Here is a 25,405-nt window from a genome sequence, read left to right as displayed (position 1 = left end):
ACCGAACCTGAGGGGGTTCAAGGAGCCTTTGAACAACACTGTCAGGCACATGGTGGGATTCTTGGTGTGTTCTGCTGAGGGCCAAGAGTTGGACTTTGATGATCCTTGTGGGTCCCTTCCAACTCAAGATATTCTATGATTCCATGACATTCCTACTTTAGTTTTTCTAAAATCACAGGAGCTTCACTGAGAAGGAAGAAAATGCTTTTAAATGGGGCAAGTCATACTAGCTTCCAAGTGGCTGATCATGGAGTAAGGCCATGCCAGACTATGTCTGCGTCTGGATTTCATTATTTGGAGAAGCAACAACACCTGTTTCCCATTTATGCAGAAGAATTAGCTCCAAACCTGGCTGCTATACTTCGTTTTGAATCCAGGAGGAGTCAGATGCCAGGTGCTGGCTTTTGCAGCTCTGTTTCACGAGGAGTTAGCTTGGTTTATTACACACTGTAGACATTCTAGTTACAGGCAGCCCTGCTTTCTTGTCCTGTTCACGCCCCTCCCCCCCCACCCCCCATTTCTCCTGTCTGCCAGACTCTCCCTGCCTCTCCACCACACTCTCAGTTCACACTGGGAGACAGACATCTAAACCAGTAAAATGCAGAAGTATCTAGGTAAAGTCATCTCTTTCCCAGACCTGCAGGAAGATCAAGAGGATTTCCAAAGTAGGGGCTGAATGTTTATATGGGGGTGGATGTTGGGATGAAGCAGGGAGGATGCACAGGGACAAGTCACACCCAGAGTTTTCGTGACTCAAATTCAGTAAATGTATCACGTCAGTCATAAGAAAAACGTGTGCCCTGAAGCTGGAGAGAAGGTGTCTGGACTGTCTCAGGTTGATAACTCTTTCACATTGTTGTGACCTGTACAGCTGATAGTTAATTAAATAAATAAATAGATCTTACCCTGGCAAAAAAAGGCACACCCATGTCTTTCAGAGGGTGCACTGAATCACAGACATTGCCATTTCACTCTGTGTCCTATTGAGGGGTGTGTGGGGGAGCTCATAACCTGCAGCAAGGCAGATAAAATAATCGATGAGTGTGTGTTCAATCCCAAGACAGGGACGGGGGGGTAGGAGGAGGGTGTAGGAAGGGAGAGAGAGAGACAGAGAGGAAGGGAGGGAGGGTGTGGTGGCTAGGGAGGGGGGGAGGGAGGCGGGAAAGGTGCTGATTTCAGCCCTGTAGCGTCAGGATTGCGTCAATTTGGGTTTCAACCACGTACTCAGTCTCAGAGCGGAGCTACTCAGAAGAGCCAAAACAGGAAGGGGGTTGCAAATCAGTGTGCAAAGGGGAGGACCGAAGGTTCCCCTCCCCCCTCTCCTCCAGTCCCCTTGCAGCCTCCTCCTCCACTGTCCCCACTGCTCGTGTCTCCGGGTTTTGGGTGGTTTTTGTTGTTGTTTCCCTTTTTTCCTCTCTTTACTATTTTTTTTTTTTTTTTAACTGCGGTGGCAAAGACGGCTGCCCAGGCGCCGTGAGAGCGGAGAGCCGGGGGACAGCAGGGCAGTGCTCTTGGTGCCCCGGGCAGGTCGCTTGGCATCCGGCGAGGCGGCTCTCGCACCCTGGACAGCGGCTCCAGCACCGCGGACAGCGGCTCCAGCACCGCGGACAGCGGCTCCAGCTCCGCGGACATCGCTCGCCACCAACATGGCTCCGATCGCGGACAGCCGCCAGCAGTTCGGTAAGCGAGTCCCGGCTCCCCGCACTCGCGGCCGGGCGGTGCTCCCCTCCACTCCCCGGGAGAACAGCAGCCTCTGCTGAGCCTCCCGGTGCCTCCCAGCACGCAGCTTGTTGGGAGGGACCCGGTTTTCCCCCAGTTCTCTTTAGGTCTCAGAAGTTGTGTGAATTTGCTTTCTGTCCCTAATTTCTCTTGCTTCTTCCCTCCCCGTTCCTTCTCCCCAGTAAAGTACCGGAAGAGATAAAGAGATTTTTTGTAGGTGCGGTTTTGGATGAGAGAGATTTGGGGTTGTTTTCTGTGTCTCTGTTCAAGTAACGTGCATCAAGAGTTAGATGATGTAAACGCATTTTGTGCCACAGAGAAAATCTTTGTTCAAGTCATTTTTGGAATAACTGCCATTCCTTTTATTCTTCTTGTAGGTCAATCATTAGTTAAAGTGAAAGGACATTGCTAGGAAGATGAAAAAGAGGATTTCAGTGGTTTTAGCTGAACAGCTGCATCTTAACCAGCACAGTTTCACTGAGAATAACAAAGATGACAGTGAACTTTTCAGTTTGGTCATTTCTATGCACTGGATGTAGTGTGGTACCGAAGTCTCAGAAACAATCATGGATGTGCACTTATAAAAAGCATACATAAGTTGCTTTAGTCAGAAAAGCAGTAAGTGGGAATGTTTCTGAACTCTGCTTGACAAATATTGAGTCTAGCCTATATTACACTTGCTTTAGCAGTGGTTTGATTCAAGGATCATTCCACTGACTTAGGTGAAGAGACTCCAGGTTTATATCACATAACTGGAATAATAACTTCTCCCAGAACCAGTAGGTGATGTTTTCTATTAATGCACTGCCTTGAATGTTAACCGATTGATTTACGTTACGACAAAAGCAAGAAATTAATGTTGTGATACAATTATTTGTAAATAGAAAACCATTCTAGTTACCATTTCATCTTCTCTCCTATGCCACCCACTTGAGGTTTCTAACCACGCTTGTGACATCATGCTTGTCTAATTACTTATTTAAGAAAGATAATTAATAATAAATGTCAGATTGATTCTACCACTACTTTCAGTAGCTGTAGAATTAAAGTAGAACATAATTATAGTAATATCCATTACTATAAAAAGTCTATTAGCTCATGAGAAAGTATTGTAAATGTACAAACCATTCTTAAAAGATATTAAAGTATTCTGATTAGTTTTCAATTACTTTTAGCTTTCTATTTTTATACCATGTATACTTTAATTTCTGCAGCCCAGGGAATTCTTGAAACTCAAAGCCACGTGCTTAAGTTAGGAAAAATTCTTTTTGTTTATATATGTGGTTTTCAATCATTTCATTAAGTTCTTGCAATTAAGTATATAGACTAGTACAGCTTGTAGGTGTCAGGAAAGTGACATGACTGTTGTCATAAAAAATTAATAGCCAGGCCTGATCCTTTCTGTGCTGGAACATTATGTCCTACTTTGCTCTGATAGTATTGTTGTCTATTTTTTTTTCTGAATCATCCCACTAAAAAGCAAAGGTATATTGGCAGCCCATTTATCTGCCCAGCTTGTCCCTGAATGAAGCTGATTTAGTAATACAGGGGAATAGTTTTCCTTTGCTCATCCAGAATGACCAGAGAGAAACAGAAGTGTTACATAATTGCCTTTATACATAAACAATGTCATGACATTAATATTCTATTGGCCATCCACAGTTGCAGAGAATAAAGATTAAGCTCTGATTGTTACATTGTGGGAGGTTTAAACTCACTTAGTAATATTACTTATGGGCAAAATTGGATTTCCAATTAGTTGTGCTCATTTACCCTTCGATGCATGCTTTGAAGGGCTAATGAGACTCCATATGTAAATAATGACACATGGCAATGGAGGTTGTAACACTTGCTCAGGTTCCTTTTTATTCAGTGTGAGTATAGGATTCATATTAAAACTGCAGAGAATTTTGTTTTAATGTTTTCTCTTATATGCTCCTAAGAAGTACAGACCTGTTCTGTAACCTCCCCACAAGCTTTGCTTCAGTGTCTTAAATGTAAAGCTTAGTGGTTATCAGTGTTAAACTTAACATGATTTTTTCAGCTTTGAACTCACAGGTGACTACCTAATGTCACATCCATCTGGAAAAGACACTTTGTATATAATTATTCTAAGTTTTCTTGATAGACTTCCTCCTGCAAAGTATCAAAAATCCCAGTGAAACTGTTGAGTGCTATAACCTCCAATTAAACTCACTTCTTTCAAGAGATACCTCCAGGCAATTATGGGATCAGACCATAAAAAATTAGTTAATTGAGTGTATAGAGTATTCTAGGAAACGCTATGAAAAGCAGATGATGTATCTATAAGTAATGCATATTTCAGAGTGTGTTTTGGCTAAACAACAAACCTCCATAAATCCAAAGCTGAAACCAGCTGAGAGCTGGTATTATTCACATACATATAAGCTCAGAAACTACACACAGACGGTTGAGACAGTCGAGAAATTATGAGCAATGATTATTATTAGGATGGGAATAGTGTTTTCCTCCCTAACTCTTCGTGTATGGAAAAATACTAGCATAACAAGTGTGCCTTAATTTGGGACTGCACACTGCTGCCTGCAGGTGGCGAGCATTATGTACAATGCAGAGCACTTCCAGTATGTCAACCCTTCTGATATCACCATCTCGTATCAATTTGTTTTACTAAATTATTGCTTTATTAAATATCACGCAGAATTCAAGGTACTGCTGCTTATGTGCTTGTTGCTATTTATTTGATTTGCAGATGAAATTCCTACAGTGGTTGGCATCTTTAGTGCATTTGGCCTTGTCTTCTCTGTTTCCCTCTTTGCTTGGATCTGCTGCCAACGCAAATCTTCCAAATCCAATAAGACCCCTCCATACAAGTTTGTCCATGTTCTGAAGGGGGTTGATATTTACCCTGAGAATCTCAACAGTAAGAAAAAGTTTGGAGCAGATGATAAAAGTGAAGCAAAGAACAAATCAGCCATGCCAAAGAATTCTCTCCACCTTGACCTGGAGAAGAGAGATCTAAATGGCAATTTCCCCAAAACAACCACAAAAATGCAGAGCTCTCCAGATCTTGAAAATTCATCTCCTAAGCACTTTGCAGAAAGGAAGAAAGATTCAGTGTCCCCTGATAGCTTAAAATCCATCACTTCCCTGTCATCTGAAGATAAACAAGACAAGCTAGGAACTCTCTTTTTCTCCTTAGAGTACAACTTTGAGAAAAAAGCATTTGTAGTGAACATCAAAGAAGCTCGTGGGCTGCCAGCAATGGATGAACAGTCAATGACTTCTGATCCCTACATCAAAATGACAATTCTGCCTGAGAAAAAGCACAAGGTGAAAACCAGAGTGCTGAGAAAAACCTTAGATCCAGCTTTCGATGAAACTTTCACGTTTTATGGGATCCCCTACAGCCAAATTCAAGATTTAACACTGCACTTCATGGTCTTGAGCTTCGACAGATTTTCCAGAGATGATGTCATTGGAGAAGTCCTCATCCCTCTCGCTGGAATTGAACTCTCAGAAGGAAGGCTGCTAATGGACAGAGAGATCATCAAAAGAAATGTTAGGGTAACATATTTTTTATCCGAAGTTTGAAAATGTTGTGCTAGGGTTAGCTATGATTCTTGTGTAACGCTGCTGCCATCTTGGAAAGAAAAGCAGAAAAGCTCAGCATGCAATTCCTGAGATGCTTTCCTAATGGCAGTGTGAGGAAGCCATTACACAAATACAATAAAAAAAAAAACCATTACAAAAAGCCTGTTGAAAGACATTGCTAATGCCATAAGCTCTAATTTCTTATTCATCTGGTCCAGCACGTTTGAGTGGACCCATTCCATCCAGGTGAAGCAGATTCAATCCACATTGATTTGCTTTTAATTGCTTTTAAATGAAAGAAAATATATATTTATATATTATTTTCTTTCTCCTCCCTCTCCTTTCCTATTTGACATCATTCTTTCTTAAATCTTACAACTACAGGGGTTGTAGAGCACATTCTTAAGGAAGTCTTTAGTTATGGAAGTGGGACCTGCTAGAGATCATACTGGTGATGTTGTAGCATCACACTGGTGCTTTCAACACCTTGTCTCTCATGAATTGTGATACAGGCTGCACCTTTACTAAAGGTAGTAAGGGAGAAGCCATAGACTTGCTGGAGTCACTGGCAAAATGTCCTGACTTCACTGGGATGAAAATATTTCATACCCTGTTGTCTCAGTTCAGATTGTAATGGTCATTTACAACCACCCCAGCTGAACCACAGAAATGCACAGGCATCACAAAAACATCTCTTAAATCTCTGCTAAGGAAGTGGAATGTGCATTGACGTTCAACATGATAGTTTTCAAATGACAAGCATACTGCCAAATAAAATAAATGTTGACTAGACAACATACTTATAGCTAATACTGTTACTTTGCAATCCTATCACAATATGGCAACAAATATAACTGTGCTACTGATCTTTTGTTGAAAACTTATAGGATTTTCTGGTATATAAGGTACTATCTTTTCCTGTTTCTCTTGCCTTCCTTCTCCCTTTGAAATAAACTACTACTGCAAATTCAAATCAAATAATCATAGAGAAAATCTTTGATCTCATCTTTATTCCATGTATATTATACTGCTTTAGAAAGTGTCAGTAGATAAGATTTCACTGACACTTTGAATCCTTCCTGTTTAAAATACTTTACTGAATATTTTTTTCTGTACCTGTACTGGACTTTTTTCCTCTCCAATATATCTTTCTGGAATTTTGTTTTGCTTAAGATAATTTTCTTTTTAACTGAGATTTTTTTCTCAGGATTTCAGTTCTACTCTCTGAAGATAGTGATGACATGTCAGCATACATTTTCCATTTATTTATTATTTATTTTTGTTCAGTCTAATAACCAATTATAAGAAAAGTTATATAACTACTATAGAGAGAAATTATAGTCACTATGTAAATCAGAATAGCACCATGTGTTACATCCTTTTACACAGTTTTTGAACATACACTTCTGTGAAACTCCATAAATCTTAATTCTGGCTTAAAGCCTGGTCAATATAATTGCTTATAAATAGTTTGTTGTCTTTTTTTTTTTTTTTTTTTCCCTTTAATTTCCTCAGAAATCATCTGGGCGTGGAGAATTACTGGTCTCTCTCTGTTATCAGTCTACAACAAACACACTCACTGTCGTCGTTCTAAAAGCCAGGCATCTACCTAAATCTGATGTGTCAGGATTATCAGGTAATGGTTTAATAATGAATATGCCCTGAGAATATAAAACAGAATGACAAAAGACAGCTGAAATGTGGCATTTTGAAGACTAAAAATATTCCATAAATGCAGAAACGGTGTTTCTATTATTTACAGCCTATTCATTTTACTCATATCTAGGTCAATGCTTTATTTCCAGGGTATGTATTTTACAAATTTGTTCTTCAATCACATCGAGAAAAGGTGGCATCTGTTAGGAGTGGAAACCAATGAGTTTTATGATTGTCTTGAACAGAACCCATCTGCCATAAGCATAGGATATTGTTTGCAGATACCAAAAGCTTTTATTTATGACAAAAAATGAGTTTATTTGTAGAAGATCAGTATTGAGTGAGATCATCATATGATTTATCTCAGAATAAAAGCAGCCACTTACCTCTGTGTTGAATTTGGCCCACTAACATTTATTTGGCAAGGTGAAAAGGTGAGCTGTGCCAGTGCTGGGAGGAGGCTGCAGCATCACACTCATGCTTTATCATGAGCCAAACTTGGGGTGCACTAAGAGGGATCAGATTTTATCCTCTCTTCTACTTGTCTGCTGCCATTTCTCATTCAGTGGAACCTCCTCTGAAGCCAATTCTAGAATTGCATATAGAAGACACATTAGAAGGCTATATAACATAATAACAGTATAAAATTTAATGCCCTATATATATAAGAATGCCACACAAAACCAACAGTACACAACAAAGGGCTGTAGTACCACATCTGCTGCTGCTTCTTTATAGAACCGGTAGTCTTTCATTTCACTAGATATTTTGAAAGAAGCAGAAGGTGAGGTAGTTTTGGGAAACACTGAATAATTATCACTGCAGCCAATAATACAGTTTTTCTATTTCTCATACTGCGATTTACCTAGAAAGCTAACCCATCCTGAACCCAATGTAACAAAGCTGTAGATAACTCCCATCAGGTCTCATTTAAATCTTCCTTTGGATCTAAATTTTTTTCACATATCGGGAAGAGAAAGGATATATATGGAGCCCAACTATTTACTTGACTAAAAGAGAGGATATGTACTTTTAAAAATTGAGCCCAAAGTCGTAGGAGACGGTAGTGGTTTCATGAAGGCATCATGACAGCAAGCTGATCTCAACAGACCTGCCTGATGTTTACTCAGGAGGGAAAATAACTTGATAAAAAAAAGCCCTCCTGGTCACAGCATCCACCTGGACCCTACAGAGCAACCAAACTACACACTTGTTTACTGCACCTCCTACGACTAAAGCCAGAAACTTTGTTTGCTTTTCCTGCTTCCCCCAGGAGAGCCTTGCTAACTATAATGGGAATGTAGTATTTCTACAGGCAGTCATGTTGCACCTGGACACCTACTTCATTTAAACAGCTCTTCATTATTTTCTGTTCATCAATAAGGCCAGGTTCAGTAGATATTTGTGTGTCAGTAGCATACCGCACTCAGTACAGTCATAATTTGCTCTGTGACTTTCCCCTTATCCCAACAGTAGTCTTGGAAAAGGAGGGGGGTGAAATGGTGCTTCTGTGGGATAAAATAAAAAATTGCACGATTCAATCTCCTTGAGAAGAGGGGAATATTTTTATACTCAGAAGTTGCTCCATTTTTACAATCTCCTTGATTTCCTTGGTCACTGATGATGAGGTCTCCTAACAGACCTAAAAAATCTGGAACTCTCTAGCCTTATCTAGTAGCTGGTCAGAGGTAAGAGTCATAAAACTTCCTCTAAAAAGAAATGGAAACCAGTATGAATCCATTGATAGATATTGATTTTGATATTTCTGATGCTTGCATGGCATACAATAATTTTGAAGCCAGTGAGTGTTTCCATTAAGCCCTGTTTTTGAAATGTTCATTATGGTAATAGACTATGAAAGCAAAGAGGTACTCTATTACATCCCACTTCTGGTAGACTATAGTCAGTTCAAGGAAAAATATAACTTTTACTCATCTAACCATTTCAGTCTGAGAACTGTGACATAACATTTATAAATACTGTTCAGTTTTAGTAGTACTTCTTTTAAAAAAGTATCCAAGTGTTCTTGATTAACTTGGCTGATTGTTTACATAAACTATCATGTTTGACTGGGTTCAGTAGAAAAGATTTTGTACTACATCAAGGCACCATGAGAACCTGGAAACAGGCCCGCAATTTCACAGAATAAATGCCAAGGTAATTGAAAGGGTTCCGTTTTAAAATGTTCCCTCTGAAAGAATAAATATGGCCATTACTGAAGACAATAGCAAGGGAATCTCACAACAATTAAATAATTATGAGGAATGCAAACACTCGAAGTTGGTAGACAGCTGAAAATATGAACATTTTCCCTTCCCATATTCAACAGTAGTACAGCACAGGTGTAAAGTCAGATACACACTCCCACAGCAAACATACCCTTACATTTAAAGTTTATTGTCAGATTTGTTCAATAACAATTGGTGGCCTCAATTTAATCAGGTTAATTGACTTCAGTAGAACCCCAGCAGAAATATCACATCCATTATCTTAGCCTAAGTTTATTCACTCCTTTCTGAAGCTTTTCTTTTCATGAGTCTGATTAGTGCTGATGATTATACACCTGTAGAATGTGTGAAAAGCAAATTTCTGTTACACATAAATATGTAATGATACATATTTTTCAGAGACCATTAGAATTTTGTGCACTTTCAGACCATCTTTGAATGTGGTAGAGATGTTGTTAGGTTTAATGAACTTCAGCACAGGATTTATCTCATGAAGGAAGCAGCTGTATTTGACCATGGTCTAAACTCCCCTGCCTCCCTTGAGCATAATTTTGGTGACCATAAAGGGAAATTAATGGGGATCATTCAGATGAAAAAAAAAAAAGGATGAGATGAATCGTCTTTAATAACCTGAAACATCTACTCATTGTGATGTAATTGCATTGGATAATTATGGAATTTTCCATAAACTAGATCAAGGAATTTCTAAACAACACTGTTCAATAGCTGATCTGTGCTTTCTTTTCATTGCAGATCCTTATGTCAAAGTGAACCTGTACCATGCCAAGAAGAGAATTTCTAAAAAGAAAACCCATGTGAAGAAGTGCACCCCAAATGCAGTGTTCAATGAATTGTTTGTCTTTGACATTCCTTGTGAGGGCCTTGATGATATCAGCATTGAATTTCTGGTTTTAGATTCAGATAGGGGGTCAAGGAATGAGGTCATTGGCCGGTTAACCTTGGGATCTTCAGCAGAAGGAACAGGTGGAGAGCACTGGAAAGAAATTTGTGAATATCCTAGGAGACAAATTGCCAAATGGCATATGTTATGTGATGGTTAGCAGCTTAGAGAGGGGTTGGATCTTAAAAAACTATATATATTTCCATAGGCAAGGAGCAGGTTTTTTTCTTTGCTACATATAATTACAAGCTTTTAACTACAAAACTTTTTTTTTTTTTCAAAGGGGGTAGGGGATTTGAAATAAAATTGGATTGAGTTATCAGAACAGAAGGTAACTTAATTTTCACAGTAAATAACGGAATTTCTATTTCATTAAACTTTAGCATAATTAGTTCAGATTCATATTCTTCTAGAGTTTAAGTAGCCTGTAAATTCTGAAGCACTATAAATCTCAAAGTTTTGAAAAAGTCACTTATTAGTGACTCATATATAGAAGAAGAAAACCTTATATATATCCAAAAAAATTCTCACCTGTGGCTTATTAGGGAAGGGGATGGATCTAGAAAAGCCATGGGGATTGAGGAAGGGGGGGGGGAATTCCTTCTACCCCTCCACCAAAAAACCTTCTTTTATGAAAATTCAATCATTATTTGTAAGTTTTGTTTACTTATACTTTGATCATCCCAAAGAATGAACATGTTTTCAGCATTTTGCTTTACATATCATGTTGTATAAAACTATTTTTTTTAATAGTCAAAATAATATATAATTATTTACACTTGGATTTTTTAAGTAAGTTTATATATATAATTTGTTTTATTACGGTGACCAAAATAGATGCATATTTCAAATTGATGATCAAGTTAACATACATTTTTTGTTAAAAGGGCTCCTTTATGGGTGACTGTATGTGTTACAGTATATTTAGAATTTGGGGTTAGATATGGCTTGCATTTTTTTCCTCTAGGTAGGATTACACTTTAAACATTTCAAGCCATACAAAAGAATTTCTGTTGAGATGAGGTAACCTACAGGATATTGGAATCAATTACTTTTCACCAATTATATTTTAACCATTCACTAACCATTCATTAAAGAAAAGTTGTTGCCTTTTTTATTTGTTTTTTTTTTGGTAGTTTCATTAAAGAATAAACAAAATAGTGAGACAGAAAAGAAAACCTTATTCTGCTGTTTAATTTCCTGTGTTTAACTTCCTGGACTGTAATGAATGCCATTACAGTCAGTACCAATATATGAACTTCAGTGCATTTTTAAAATTTTGCAGGAGAAGAAACCAAATTTACCTTATAATTTCTCCAATATTATGTAGACAAAGCACTTGGAAGGTGCATTTCACTTTGATTATATGAATTAATGTACATTACTGACTCTACTGAAAATGGTGGTGGTAAGGGAAAATAACTTTCTGATTTCATGTCAGTGTGACATGTCTATTTAAACTTAAATTGTGTCAGGTTGAGGAAATGTCAAGTATAACAATAACAAGTGTACAAATAAAGCATTTAGACCTGTGAAATTTAGTCTTGGTCACACCAGATAGGTTTTTAGGCCGTCAGAACTATAGCACAACTATAAGCAGATTATTTCCTAAAGTTTGTGCACTAATTTGTGATACAGAATTGTTTGCAAGTATTAGTCCTACTTCATGTTCAAGTACAATATGTATAAAGAAGAAGATAGTGATGCTAGTTGTTGACACAAGAAGGGTTAAAAAAGTGGAAAACTATTTTCAGTATTTTTGCATACGTCATTTGTCACGTGTAATCCCGTTGAAGTGAACGAGACTACTTGGGAATTAAGGTACTGCTCATTGTGAGTAAAGGTAGCAGAATGGGCATGCCAGGTTAGAACAAACCAAACATACATTGAATGTCAATCTAGTTTCATTAAACAACAGACCTAGGTCCTACTTAAAACTGTTGGGGATTTGTTGTCTACTTTACCTGTTCTCATATGGCCAAATTATGTTTGCAGGAAAGGACACTGAAATATGAAATATGCAAGTAGACAAATAGTAACTGGAAGAATTCCATTGAGGCTCTTCCGGGTTTTGTGTCAGTATTTTCTCCAGTTTTTGAGAATGTGTTTGATACAACAGTGTTTATAGATTTCTGTAAAAATACATTTTCAAAATAACATAAACATGCTTTTTATGATAATGCTAAATGTAAAAATATTGCGTATTGTATGTATAAAGGAGAGGAATCTTTTTTGATTATTTCTTTAGAAAGCTGATTAGCTGCTTAAGGGCTAGAGTTTGCCAGCCACGTTCAAGCGGAACAAATCCAAAGCCACCAAGTGAAAGGAAAGATGCCCACAGGCTTCAGTGGGGCTTGACGTGCAATCACTGAGCAAAACTCTTCTGAGTCAACCCAGAAATGTCACTGGGACCATGGATATGGGGAGATATTGTTTTATCCAATGGAGACTGGGAGAGTTTAGGTCAGTATAACACAATCAGAGTTATTAAAATTTCTATAAAGGAAAGAACTGAGCTGGAAATGATTGCATCAAAGAGAGCGGGGCATCTTGCAAATACAAAAGATGGAGGTTTTTGTGTGCTGGCCCATAAGTAGTTAATTATCTCTAGAAATCAGATGGCAGGCATCATCTGTCTCCAATGAACACAAAATATTACATTAGGGGATAAAACTTCATAATTTTGAATTAATGCTGGGCTGTGATCATCTTTCATTTTGCATCCAACAAGTCGTCGTCAATTTTCTTTTTTTTTTTTTTAGTTTATATAGGAGCTTGAGGGTTAAGATTTCTACCAGATAAATGGCAGTTTTTGTTGGGGGTGGGGGGATGGAATGGGAAAGGGAAGCAAAGACATTTTTATTAAATCTAAAAACACTGTAAATAGATTTTTTTTTTTTTTTTTTTCATTTAAAGCAATGCTTAGCTTGGAAAGTTGAGTAAAGACGACTTGTAACACATTTTAAATCAGAAAGAGGCAGGAGAGCGAATGTATGCCTGTACTGAGGTGAGAAATTCTGCTGTTTTACAAAGTATTCAATTCTCATTGTGAATATCTTGAACTCTGTTAAGGATACTGTACTGTATTAAACATGTAAAAAAAAAAAAAAGATGTTTGTCTAAGTAGCTTACAAAAATAATAACTCCTTGAATGGGAGACTATCCATGTCTGGAGATCTGTCGTAACTAAATACCTGATTCGTTATGGTGTTGTAACTTAATAGAAACTATTCAAGAGGAAGCATGGTGTATGAGATTTTGTAAGTTATTTGTGCTGGTTCTGTATGTTGTGCCACGTGTGTAAGACAAGAATAAACTGCTGCTTTTGTTCATCCCATCCCAAATAATTATCCCACCTTGTATCTTTATTTTTCCCAAAGATTTCTGCTATTTTTTGTGTTCATGGTCTACTCTCTCATGTTTCTATCAAAAACACATTTTACTTGCAAAGTTTTCCTCTTCTCACAGAGGTGGATTAGATTTGTTCTGCCAAATACTACCCAGGTACATCACATGTTCTTTATTCCTAGCTGTTTGCTGCATATCAGTCCTGAATTATACTCTGCACTCTGGCTAGAACTTGGAACATGGCCCTTGACAGAAAACATGGGCCTTATAGGGACAGATATACAGATGTAAACAAGAATGAATTCTGACATATTATGTGGAAGGAGCAAAATTCAAGTCACATTATCCTGCTGTCATTCTAGTTGTTTTCTGGAAGCAAAACGTATCCCCTGGCCAATCATGCCATACCACTTCCTTGTAGACAAGGAAGTTGTGTCAGGCATCAGGTTGCCAGGTGAGTTTGGAAGTTAAGGTAGAGAAAATATTTATTCAAATGCTATATACAAATACAAACTTTGCTGTTGTGGTCTCTAAGATTATCAGAGTACTTACTAGCACAGAAAAAAAAGCTAGAGAAAGAAGGTGGCAGCTGCAGCTGGGATACGTGCTGCCATTTAATGACTCCCATTGTGAGCTCCAACACCTAGAATGGATCCCTGATCCTTGTAGCAGAAGTCAAGTACAGGATTCACTAGCCAGATGTATAAAATAGAACATCTTCCACGGTTATAAGCTGGCATATTCTCTCTGACAAGTCTCCTGTCCCCAGGAGACAGGTACCAAGTGTGAGACTTCTCTGCTCCATCCCATGCAGGCACTTCTTTTCTCTTCCTTGCATTGTACAGTTCTCCTAAAACAATGGTGATTCACATGGTTCACATTCCAGACATATTTCTTCAGAACAGAGATCAAGAATGTCTTCAGGTTTTCCAAGTACAATGCAGGCGAGCCTCAGGGGGAGTCTCAATGGTAATATCCTGATTGCTATTTGTATCTCAAATTGCTGCAACAGACCATTGAGAGGGCCCTTGCAGATGTCCTCCTCTTTACAGGACAAATCCCTGAGGTCTAACACTATTTTGTAAGCCCCTTATATTTCACAGCATCATGGATAACAACACGATTAACACATGGTAAAAATATATAACCACAGATGGCTACACAACACTTTTTTTTCCTGGAACAAGACTCAAATATGGTCTGTGTAAGCTGCTACCTTTTCATCTGCTCTCTCCTTCATGATGTCTCATGGAGATGCTGAACAACTCACAGCACTCTTGTGACTGCTATAACTGGCACTGACACTTATTTGCTTTGCTGCTGGTGACTCCTGAGCAACTACCTTTATTCAAAAAGTGTTACCCAGTTCTCACAGGCTTTTTCTATATCTTTAACCCTCCACCACTGAACAGCTGTTGTAACCCAACTTTGGTCCAGAAGCATCACTGGAGTACTGTTTACGGTTGCAGCATGGAATAACTTTAAAGTTAAGTAGAAACAAAGGATCAAAATCAGTAAGAAGATAAATGAAAACATAGCTTTACTATGTTTTTGCTATGTCTGCATTGTTATACCAGTTTTGCCATTGTGTGCCTCTTTGCATGACCAGAGAACTTGCAGTCACAAGTGTGAATGCTCTGATTGCACCACCAGCAACAAAATCAGGTGTTGTCCTAAAAAATCTGTTGACTTCTGCTGCGCCCCTCAGTCTCAGTTGCAGCAGGAGACACCACTTAGTCCCCCCCACCTCTTCCTTACCCCCAGTGCTCTGCAGTCACCCTTGACATGCTCTGAATAAACCCTGGCAGTACTGTTCATGCCCAGATGGAAGAGCTGAAATAGTCCAAGGGCTGGAAAAGCTTTGGCAACACTCTTGATCCTGGTCTCATGGCAAGGACCAGATGTCCCAAGATATCACCAGGGCAGGTTGGCACACTGGGCATCCCTCCCCATGTGAAGGGTGTCTCCAGTATCTCTCAGCCTCCTTTCCTTCTCTGTGAACACACACAGCCTGTTGCTCCAGGCTGAGGCTTGCTCCTGTGTCCCATCTCTGGACACTGAAAATCTCAACAGTTTCTGTCATGTGCCACTGCCCGCCCTCACTACTCACTGCTCCTGAAGCTGCAGCAGGCCCAGCCACATAACTCCCACATATTTTAAAGTTTCTATAATTGTGTAACTGCTTCTCTTTTAAAAGCAGCATGTCGTTCACCCTGCAGATCCAGCCAGATTTCTTTCTGTGAATCTTACTGACAGCAACATGCTCTTAGGTCAGTGAAGAACAGGTTGGGTCTGACTGGAAGATACTCAGCCTCCTCTCATCCTGACAAGGGAAATTTCACTCATTACTGAATCTTATTCTTCCTCTTTGGACAGTCTCTCAAGAGGGTTTTTATAGGTGACTAAGCTGTAAGAAGACATGTGGGCTTGCGTTTTTGTAAGTGGATGTTTTGGAATTTGGGGTTAAGTGAAACATGCAAGAATGTCAGGTCCCACTGGGTGACAGGTAAGTGCTGTGCTACTGAAAGCAGCTTCACTGGGGCCGTGCTTGTACACAGGGCTGAGGTAGCAGTCACATGCAGGAGTTCTGAGTCATAGCATTTTGGATTGTGACTTAAACTAGAATAGATTGTTTGCAATATAAGTTAATGTTGCAAAAAGAACTCTGTCTTTCTTCCACATAAGAAATACTGTGTTATGAAAGGCTCTAGTTCTAAAAAATACCAAACCAAAAACCAAGAAAAAGAAATACAAAATTCAAGATGCAGAAGTTCAAAATACACAATGAAACACATTAGGATTATTTTCTTTATTTGTGGGTATATTGCAGGTAAAAAAGAATAATTGTAAAACAATATGATTGCTGTTACAGTTCTTTTTTCTAACCAGCTAAGGGTGTTGCATGGTGACTGTAATATTTAATTTAGTCTTGAAGACAACCCCAGGGATAACCATGAATTTTCTCTGACAGATGCTGTAAATATTTTACGTGGCTCAGCAAACACAACTGTTTTTATGGAAACAAGTAAGAAGTATTTCACAGTATCACTGGCCATATTGATTGCATCTCCATAATACACTCTCAATGAAATAGCCTTTAGGACTGTGTGAATGAAAGTTTCTAGTTGAAGAGGGAAAGCTCTGCATGCCTGCATCTGAAGTGCCTCTGTACATTGATTTGTGGGGCAAATAAACAGTATTCTAGCCTCAATTTTCCTTTCAGTATCATGGGATAAAGCTTAACAACATCAATAGCAGATACTAACTTCATGACTTTTGATATGAATTATTATTTTTGCTTTCTCTGGGGTTGTAATGCTGATCTGGGGACTGCATTTTTCTTGAGATAAATCCCTCAAAGCTGTGTGCTGCAATGGATATATATGGAGAAGAAAGTAGATGTGAATCACAAATAGGCATGTAACAATAGAGAATTATCGCAGGCTAAAATCAGAAGTTATAGTAAACAGCAATAAAAAGTGCAGATAGGTAAATCAGTTTGAAGTGCAGATGAGTAAAACGTTGTCAGCAGAGAAAAGGAGGCAGAAGTCTGATACTTTTACAGAACAAGCAAAACCAAAGTGCAGTTGGCCTCTGATACACATTTATAAGTCCTGTGAGGATCAGCTGAGGGAGCTGGGAAAGGGGCTCAGGCTGGAGCAAAGGAGGCTCAGGGGGGACCTTGCGGCTCTGCACAAGTCCCTGACAGGAGGAGGCAGCCGGGGGCGTCGGGCTCTGCTCCCAGGGAACAGGGACAGGAGGAGAGGGAACGGCCTCAAGCTGTGCCGGGGAAGTTCAGGCTCGACATCAGAAAAAATTACCTCATGGAAAAGGCTCTAAAGCGTTGGAAGTGGCTGCCCAGAGAGTGGTGGAGTCACCACCCCTGGAGGTCTTTAAGAACTGACTGGGCTTGGCACTCAGTGCACTGGTCTGGGTGACAAGGGGGGATCAGTGACAGGTTGAACTTGATGATCTCGGAGGTCTTTTCCAACCTAAACGATTCTGTGATTCTGTGACTTATGTTGGTTGTTTTTCACCTTACTCACTCAGTGAAAGCAACATACCCTTATTTCAGCCTGCTTTGATACACACTATGTTCCCTGTGTGTGATTGGTGGTGCCTTTCCTTTGAACAAAGGCTGCAAGGGGTGAATATTGCACTTCTTTATATGTACAATAATTGCCTAAGGAACTGTCAAGGTTTCACTGTTAGGAAGTGCTGGGCCAAGGCTGCTGCTGTCAGGTCTGGACTGACACAGTGATACCAGGAAGTTTTGTTTGTCTCAGATGATCCTCTAGTATCCAGGAAAAGCCCTTCTTTCTTTCCTTGCTAGGAGACTCAAAGAGGGAAATTCTGACCAGGAGTATGTTCAGAAGAAAAGGTTTGGTTTCCTGCTCTACTCCAGGCTTTTTGAATCACTGCATTACTTGCTACATTTTTAGTAGCTACTAGAACTATCTTAGTTTTGCTGCCTTTATCTTTCCTTTTCATAGGTGTGAACTGATCAAGAGCAGCCCTGCCAAGAAGGACTTGGGGTGCTGGTGGATGAGAGGCTGGACCTGCCCTGGCCATGTGCACTCACAGCCCAGAAAATCATATCCCAGGCTTCATCCAAAGCACCATGGGCAACAGGTTGAGGGAGGCAATTTTGTCTCTGCTTTCATGAGACCCCACCTTGAATACTGCATCCAGCTCTGGGGTTCTCAGCACAAGAAACACATCAACCTGCTGGATTGAGTCCAGAGAAAAGCCATCAGGATGATCAGAGAGATGGAACACCTTTGCTTTGAGGAAAGGCTGAGAAAAATGGGATTGTTCAGCCAGGAGAAAAAAAGGCTTTGGGGTGACCTATTTGCAGCCTTTCAGTACCTGAAGGGAGCCTAAAAGAAAGCTGGAGAGAGACTATTTACAGAGTAATGTAGTGAAAGCACAAGAGAATGGTTTTAAACTGAAACAGAGCTGGTTTAGATTAGATATTAGGAAAAAAATTCTTTACTGTGAGGGTGCTGAGGCTGTGGCAAAGGTTGCCCATAGAAGCTGTGGCTGCCCCATCTCTGGAAGTGTTCAAGGCCAGGTTGGATGAAGATCTGAGCAATCTTGTGTAGTGGAAGTTGTCCCTGCCCACGACACTGGAGTTGGAATGAGATGATCTTCAAAGTCCCTCCCAACCCACACATTTCATTATTCACCCAGACAACCTACGTTTGTTACTTCCTCTGCACCCATTTTCAATAGTCATGGTTCTGCTACATCCATAGCCAAATTCTGAATTTCTGATACAGTTACCTAGGTAAGCACATCCTCACAGGCTTTCATTGAGACCTTTTCTTGGACACTGCCAATTTGACTCCCACAAAAGTCTCCAGTGCTTCTGTGAAAGTATGCCTTTTCTGGCTGTGACTGTCCCTTAATCATGTGTGATATCCAGCCCTCCCCCATATTACCACAGTCCTAGGCCCTAGGGTATATCACTGTGTCCCGCAGCCATAGGGAGGAGGAGAGAAGATCCAGCAGGCAGGAATTGTGCAGCAAGATTGATTTATTTAATTATTTTATGTTGCAGCGGAGATTACTGCAACAAGCATATTTCAAACCAGGAGTCCCGTGGAAATGAAGTATATATGGACAGATTCGTGGTAGATGTTTCAGAGATGTTTATTTCTCCAGCCGCATGGCCGGGGCTCTCCTCAGGAACTCCCCCAGTCACGGGACCCCAGGGTCCTTGGCCACCCTGGGGAACACAAAACAACCAATGGGGAATGAGACTGACCAGGGGCAGTGAAACCCCGTGTCTCCCCCCAGGGCCGATCTCCCAGGGCTCCATGGCAGGGGAGGAGACCCCAACATCTCACCCGTTTTATTTTAATAAAAGGAGAATGAAAATGACTGGATAACAAGAACAGTTTCAAGACAAAACAAGCCACCCTCCTGAGTCTTTAAATGTCCAAACAGATTCTGTGGAACATCTTAGGGCTGACAGAAGGGAGACAGAACTCTCCGGGCATGCTTTGTGGGGAAACTGAGGCAGGAGAGGGTTTAACTTCTTCCCTCCCTCTTTTCATCCCCCCCTCGGCATCGGAGAGGAATTGTAGGGAAATGGAATTGTATAGGGAAGCCATGGGGTGAAAAACGGATTAGGAATAAACTGGGGATAGGGTAAACTTAGGAAAGGGTTCATATTGGGTATATGGTAAAAGGGGAAAGTAGGCTGTGAGTAGGGAAATTGCTGGGATGGATATTGTTTATAATTTTGTGCATAACGGCTGCCTTTGACGGGAATACCTCCAGGCCCAGTAACATTTGCTGCTTGTAAACCCTTCTTTCCTTGCACTATATCAAATTGTACAACTTCCCCATCTCTTACACTTTGCAGGTAATTGTTAGGGTTATTCCTTTTAATGGCAGTTCTATGGATGAATAGATCTTCCCCTGTATCGTCTCGTGTTATAAATCCATAGTTGTTCTTTACATTGTACCATTTCACAGTTCCTGCGATTTTCGTGGCTATAACTCCTCCTATCATGTGCTTGCGTGTTTGTCGTGGCTGCTGGTCCTGCGTGGCCGCCGCCTCGCCGACTCCGACGTCTCGGCCGGGCCCCCGCGTTGCGGTCGCTCCACGCTCTCCGAGCGGCGCTGCTCCGGCGCATGTCTGGGTTCTGCACAGCCCCGCGTTGCCATCACCGCTGGCCCCGTGCCCTGTGAGCGGTTCCGCTCTGCAAACTCCACGCTGCTTTGAGAGCAGCCCCGTTTCGGCTCGGTGCTGCGCTGCACGGCTCCTCGTGTCGCTGTGGAAACCGCCGCTTCTCCCTCCGCAGGGCTCTCCGAGCCGTGTGCTCAGAGCAGCCTGCCACGCCGATGCCCGGTTCCTGGCTCCTTGTGGCCCACGGCACCCGCGGCGCCTGCGGCATCGCTCCCTCACTTGCGGTCGCGTGGCCGGGGACCCCGAGACAGGGATGGGGTCCGCCATAAGGCGCGCGCTCCCGAGGGGGCCGGGCACATCCAGCGCAGGCACCTCCGCCGGCACGGCTGCAGTCATGTGCTCCTGGGATGGCAGCCGCACGGCCTCAGCCACGGGATTAGTATGATCTTCTGCTTTAGGGGTAATGGGACCATACAAATGCTCCTCAAGATCTTCCCTGATTATAAGGTATGCACGGAAAGCTTCTATTTGATCCCATACTTTATCCCAGATCTCGTCCCAGAAACACCCCTCACAAGAGACAGGAGGTTCGATATCAAAAAGTAAGTCTCGAGAAATATAGAAGAACCTTTTGAAAAGCCAGATGAAGAAATGTTCTAGATCTCCCGGTTGCATTACTTTTTTGTTTTGTTGTTCAAGGATTCCTTTTACTTCTAGATACATTTTTTTCTGTGGCTCAGAGAGCCCCATTTCCCACGATTCTTCCATAGTCCAGAGAGAATATCCAAACCAAGATGAGAAGAGAGAGGTCTAGAGTGGTTATTTTACTCACGAATCTTCCTCAGGGATCGGTGTCCTGCCCGCATTCCTCCACCAGTTTGTTGCAGCAGGGATTACTGCAACAAGCATGTTTCAAACCAGGAGTCCCGTGGAAACGAAGTATATATGGACAGATTCGTGGTAGATGTTTCAGAGATGTTTATTTCTCCAGCCGCATGGCTGGGGCTCTCCTCAGGAACTCCCCAGTCACGGGACCCAAGGGTCCTTGGCCACCCCGGGGAACACAAAACAACCAATGGGAAATGAGACTGACCAGGGGCAGGGAAACCCCGTGTCTCCCCGCCCAGGGCCGATCTCCCAGGGCTCCATGGCAGGGGAGGAGACCCCAACAATTTTACAAACTCTTTTATAGACTTTTCATAGTCTATTTGGACAAAGGATCAGCCACCCCTTGGGGGTGATTGGCTAAAATCCTAAAACATCCATTGTCAAAATATTTTTCTACTATACCATAAACAAGACTTTTCAAGGTTGCAGGTGGCTTGGTTGTTTACATTCCCTGCTACCTCTTCTGTGAGAGAGAAAAGTCTCTCACGGACTTAGAAAATAGCAAGAAAATCCTTGCTAGCAGCATTTTTGTATCCACACCCCCATAATGCTTTCTGGGGCTTTTTTGCATCTTCTTACATTACAGTTGGTCACACTGAGGAATTTCTTACATCAGGTTCAGTAGTTTTCTTGTCAAGCTGGCTAAACTTCAGGCCGATGCCTAGTCACTGGTTATTTATTTGTCTGTGGTCTAACATTAACTGCCATGTTCCACGCGTGTTCCTGTGCTTTTGTGGGATAGAAACAAAGCCTCAAGAATTAGGCTTGGACTGTTGATGTCCAATATATCTGTGTTAAAAAAGTAGCTAATTTGTTTTGCCTTTGTACCACTGGATGACATTCTAGTTCTGGCCTAAATCATTAAGATGTGGAACGCTATTATGCCTCTTAACATTTCATTTGAGTCAAAGTGTGCCTGTCTTGAACCTTTCTTAAGCCTTTCCTTGTTTAATATTTTGTGATCTTTTATCGCTAATTTGGATGAAGTTTGTTGCCTCACATTTAATGCACAGATTCTGAAAAAAACATCCCTTACTGTAATACAGTCAACAGAAAACTTCTCTTTTCTTCTCTCCCTACAGCCAACATTACAAAGCCAGAGATTGAGATAGAAATGATCCTTAAATACCCAGTGGAAAACCCTGATGCACAAAGCTGGGGCAGCTCTGAGGTTTCACAAACTGAAGTTTATCCATCTCTGGTAAAAAATAAAAAAAATGTAAGTAAGGTGAAAGTGAATTTGTGCTTAATCTCAAAGAAAGACAGCTTTAAGTGACCCCTGAATAATAATATAAGACTATTCTTTATGGAGAAGCACTATCTTGCCCATCAGTTTTGTTGTGGACTTATTGTTTTAGTTGATTTTTTTTATTATTCACATTTACACAGGATACAAGGATCTCGTCACACATTGTCCCTGCTGGACCTGCCTCTCACCCAAGGGGTTGTGTTCTTTGCCCACAGAGGCAAGCTTCACACAGCATTCTACGAGAGGCAATCTTCTGAGTGGAAATTGTTACCAAAACTGTATGGAGCTCAGAAAATATCTTCTATGGACAGAAATTTTATTGTGATAGGGTTTTTTTCCTGTTTAGAAGATCAGTATAAATTTTGGAAAGGAAACTGTTTTCACAGACTTTTCATGGTCTATAACAGATAGTTATTTAGAAATAAGTTGAAGATGTAAAGTTATTATTTTAATGTCTGTTACATTAATTGAGTCATTAATGCATTTATGACTTGAAGAATGCTGGTTCTAGCAATTAAGGCTTGTTACTCTGCCTCAATTTCAGGTAAATATTCTACCTCTGAGACCACTGCATACTTAAAGAAGCAACTCTTTCCATCACCCCCTTTTTTAAGTCTAATAGTAATTGATAAGAATTAGAAGCAGGCATAGATATGACTCTAAGGGAGAATGTTTAGTTTAGGACTTGACAGTCCTGGGGTGATGGTTAGACCTGATTATCTTGAAGGCCTTTTCCAAGCTAAATGATTCTATGATTCTGAAATGAATGTTTTGGTGCAGAAAAGCAATATAGTTGCTGTGAGCTAAGAAAATAGTTAATTCACAGCAAGTAAAAAAAAAAACCAAAAAACAATCCAAACAAAAAAAATGCCATAAACAAACAAACAAGCAACATAACAAAATGTCTTGGGGTGACCTTATGATGTGTATCCCGTATCGCTGCCCTACACCCAAAAATTAATTCTTGTGCCTTTCTATGCCTTTAAACTGAGCCTGAGAGGGGGAAGGAAAAACTGAGCAAAACTTTCTCAAAGCAGTTTGCAGCTTGTTCAAGGTCACACAGAGATAGCAACTTTTTTTTCCCCAGCTGCGGCAGGGGAGTGAGGAAGCACCCGGCTTGCTGCTTCCCAGTCAGATTTTGGCCAGTTGTTTCAGTTTATTTTTCTCCAGAGAGAGACTGAGAGTTGAACTTTGTTTTTCCTTCCCTGGAATTCCAGATTTTCTCCCTTTTCTACTGGACTGCTTCAATATCAGAGCACATTGGGAGGACTTTCCACCGAGCACAGAGGGCCTGGCCCTGGGCCAAGCCCCAGCTCCGAGGAGACCAAAGGGAGGACTCTAACACTTCCCCAGGTTTTTCTTCCACAGCGAAAGATTTTATTATTTAGCATTATTTTCCTTTTCCCATCTGTTTGTTAAACAAATAGCTTTTATCTCCTTCACTTTCCTTCGAGGAAAATTTATTTTTCCCAAACCTGGTGGGGGAGGAGTGGTGACCTGCCTTCTCTCAGAGGATATGTTTCTAAATTTGGCCAAACTGGAACACAAACAAACAAACAAAAAACCCCCCAAGCAATAAAACCTACAAAACCTATGAAAAAAAACCCAAGCAAAATGAAAAAAAACAAAACACACAGAAAAGAAATAGCCCCATAACCCAAAACATTCAAGCAACTTTCTTAGTTCAGAATGGAAAGTAAAATCAGATTATGTTCAAGATTGTCACTACACTCTTTAGAAATCAGAGCAACAAAAGCATCACTATGGCTTTGGAGTTCCTTCTTCAGAAAACTGAATATCTGAGCTTTTGAAGGTGGAGCTGACATAAAGGGGCTGTTACAAATGTGTTATACAATGTGTAAATTAACGGATGACACATCTCCAGGGTCAAGAATTGTACTGACCCAAAATACCTTAGTATTTTATCCTTGTTTATGTTTAATCCTTATTATGTTTATTCCTTAGGGAAAAGAGCAGAAGTAAATGGTGGGGACTTGTCCACAGCACTCACATATGGGCAGAGTGCATGCATCTGATTATTTCTATTTTACCTCTGACCATAACAGACAGTTTTAAAGAGGGATGATGGGTCAATCTGCTCTCAATAGGAAGAAGGTGTTAATGCTTTATACTTCTCAGGGTGATTTTAAACCTCAGCGAAAGCACATTTGCAAACCCTATGTAGATGAGTATTGCTAAGAATTGTTGTGAAAGTGATCAAATCGGAGCTTGTGCTTGCCTGGCATTTTTTGCTCTCTCAACGGTAATTTGCAACTCAGAAATGTAAGAGAGTTATGATACCCAGAGCTAAGAAATATCTGCAAAAGATTATACTGTCAGCCAACATCAATTACTATGATTAAAACCTAATGCAATAATAATGCCTGTCTCCTAGAATCCCCTTGACAATAAGTTTGTTATATATACATGGCACTGCAAAACAGCATTCACACAGACACTTAACTGAATTTGCCCTTTGCGTAAATCTACAATATATAGTACCTATATAAAGCAGGCAAAGTTTGATATGAATCCTCTCTGAAATATGGTCCATAAAACTGATACAAAACAGGAACAAAGTCAATGTAACTAAAATACTTACAGTAAGTTATTTAGGTCTATAATATGAATTTCCTATTTTTTTCCCCTCATACTTTTGTGTTAAATGCCAAAACTGGCCTGTAATTGTGAATGAATGAGACAGCTATGATACGGTGTACAGCAGTCATGTCACTTTTATTCTGTGCAATAAATTTAAATGAAATACACATTATCCGAAGTGATGTTTGCTATCTGAGCTGAAAACAGACGTTCTCCGGCAATCTTCATGTTATATTACCCCAACTGTGCTTCACACTTGTAATTTTTTTCCTCACTTCTGATTAAAAACATCAAAAATTTTATCTTCCACAACTTCTTCTGGAACCACATCAATCAGCCTGTATTCCTAATTCCTGATGGCTTCAGGGTACAGGAATTGCTCTGAACTCAAGAAAACTTGGTGAGAGGTAATTCCCTCTAAACAGCCATGTAGATGTCAGACTGTGAATGGGGCATTTAACTTCTGCCCATTGCAACCAGTTCCCAGGACAGGTGCTGTTACCTGAGTCATTTCCACAACAAACCTAGGAAGAGTCGTTCTCAGCCAGACCGCACAGTCAGCAGCAGGTGAAGAGAATGGAGCACAAGTCTGTTGAGGAGAT

At 40.5% G+C, this 25,405-nt stretch overlaps 1 protein-coding gene across 2 annotated transcripts; it reads left to right on the top strand.

The window, feature by feature from the left end:
* Nucleotides 1-1,198: 1,198 nt before the first annotated feature.
* SYT4 (synaptotagmin 4) lies at nucleotides 1,199-13,424 on the top strand. Of its 2 annotated transcripts, none has more exons than XM_032097021.1 (4): nucleotides 1,199-1,680; nucleotides 4,451-5,259; nucleotides 6,808-6,928; nucleotides 9,930-13,424. In XM_032097021.1, exons 1-4 carry the CDS (start codon nucleotides 1,647-1,649, stop codon nucleotides 10,235-10,237), a joined length of 1,272 nt encoding a protein of 423 aa, XP_031952912.1. In that variant the 5' UTR covers nucleotides 1,199-1,646; the 3' UTR covers nucleotides 10,238-13,424. The 2 variants fall into 2 exon arrangements, with proteins under 2 accessions (XP_031952912.1, XP_031952910.1); XM_032097019.1 differs by having other exon boundaries at nucleotides 4,451-5,265.
* Nucleotides 13,425-25,405: the final 11,981 nt, after the last annotated feature.

The sequence above is a fragment of the Corvus moneduloides genome, chromosome Z (assembly GCF_009650955.1).
Source record: "Corvus moneduloides isolate bCorMon1 chromosome Z, bCorMon1.pri, whole genome shotgun sequence".
Classification (NCBI taxonomy): domain Eukaryota; kingdom Metazoa; phylum Chordata; class Aves; order Passeriformes; family Corvidae; genus Corvus; species Corvus moneduloides.
The sequence above is the reverse complement of the archived record's forward strand: the minus strand, read 5'-3'. Positions and strand labels throughout refer to the sequence as shown.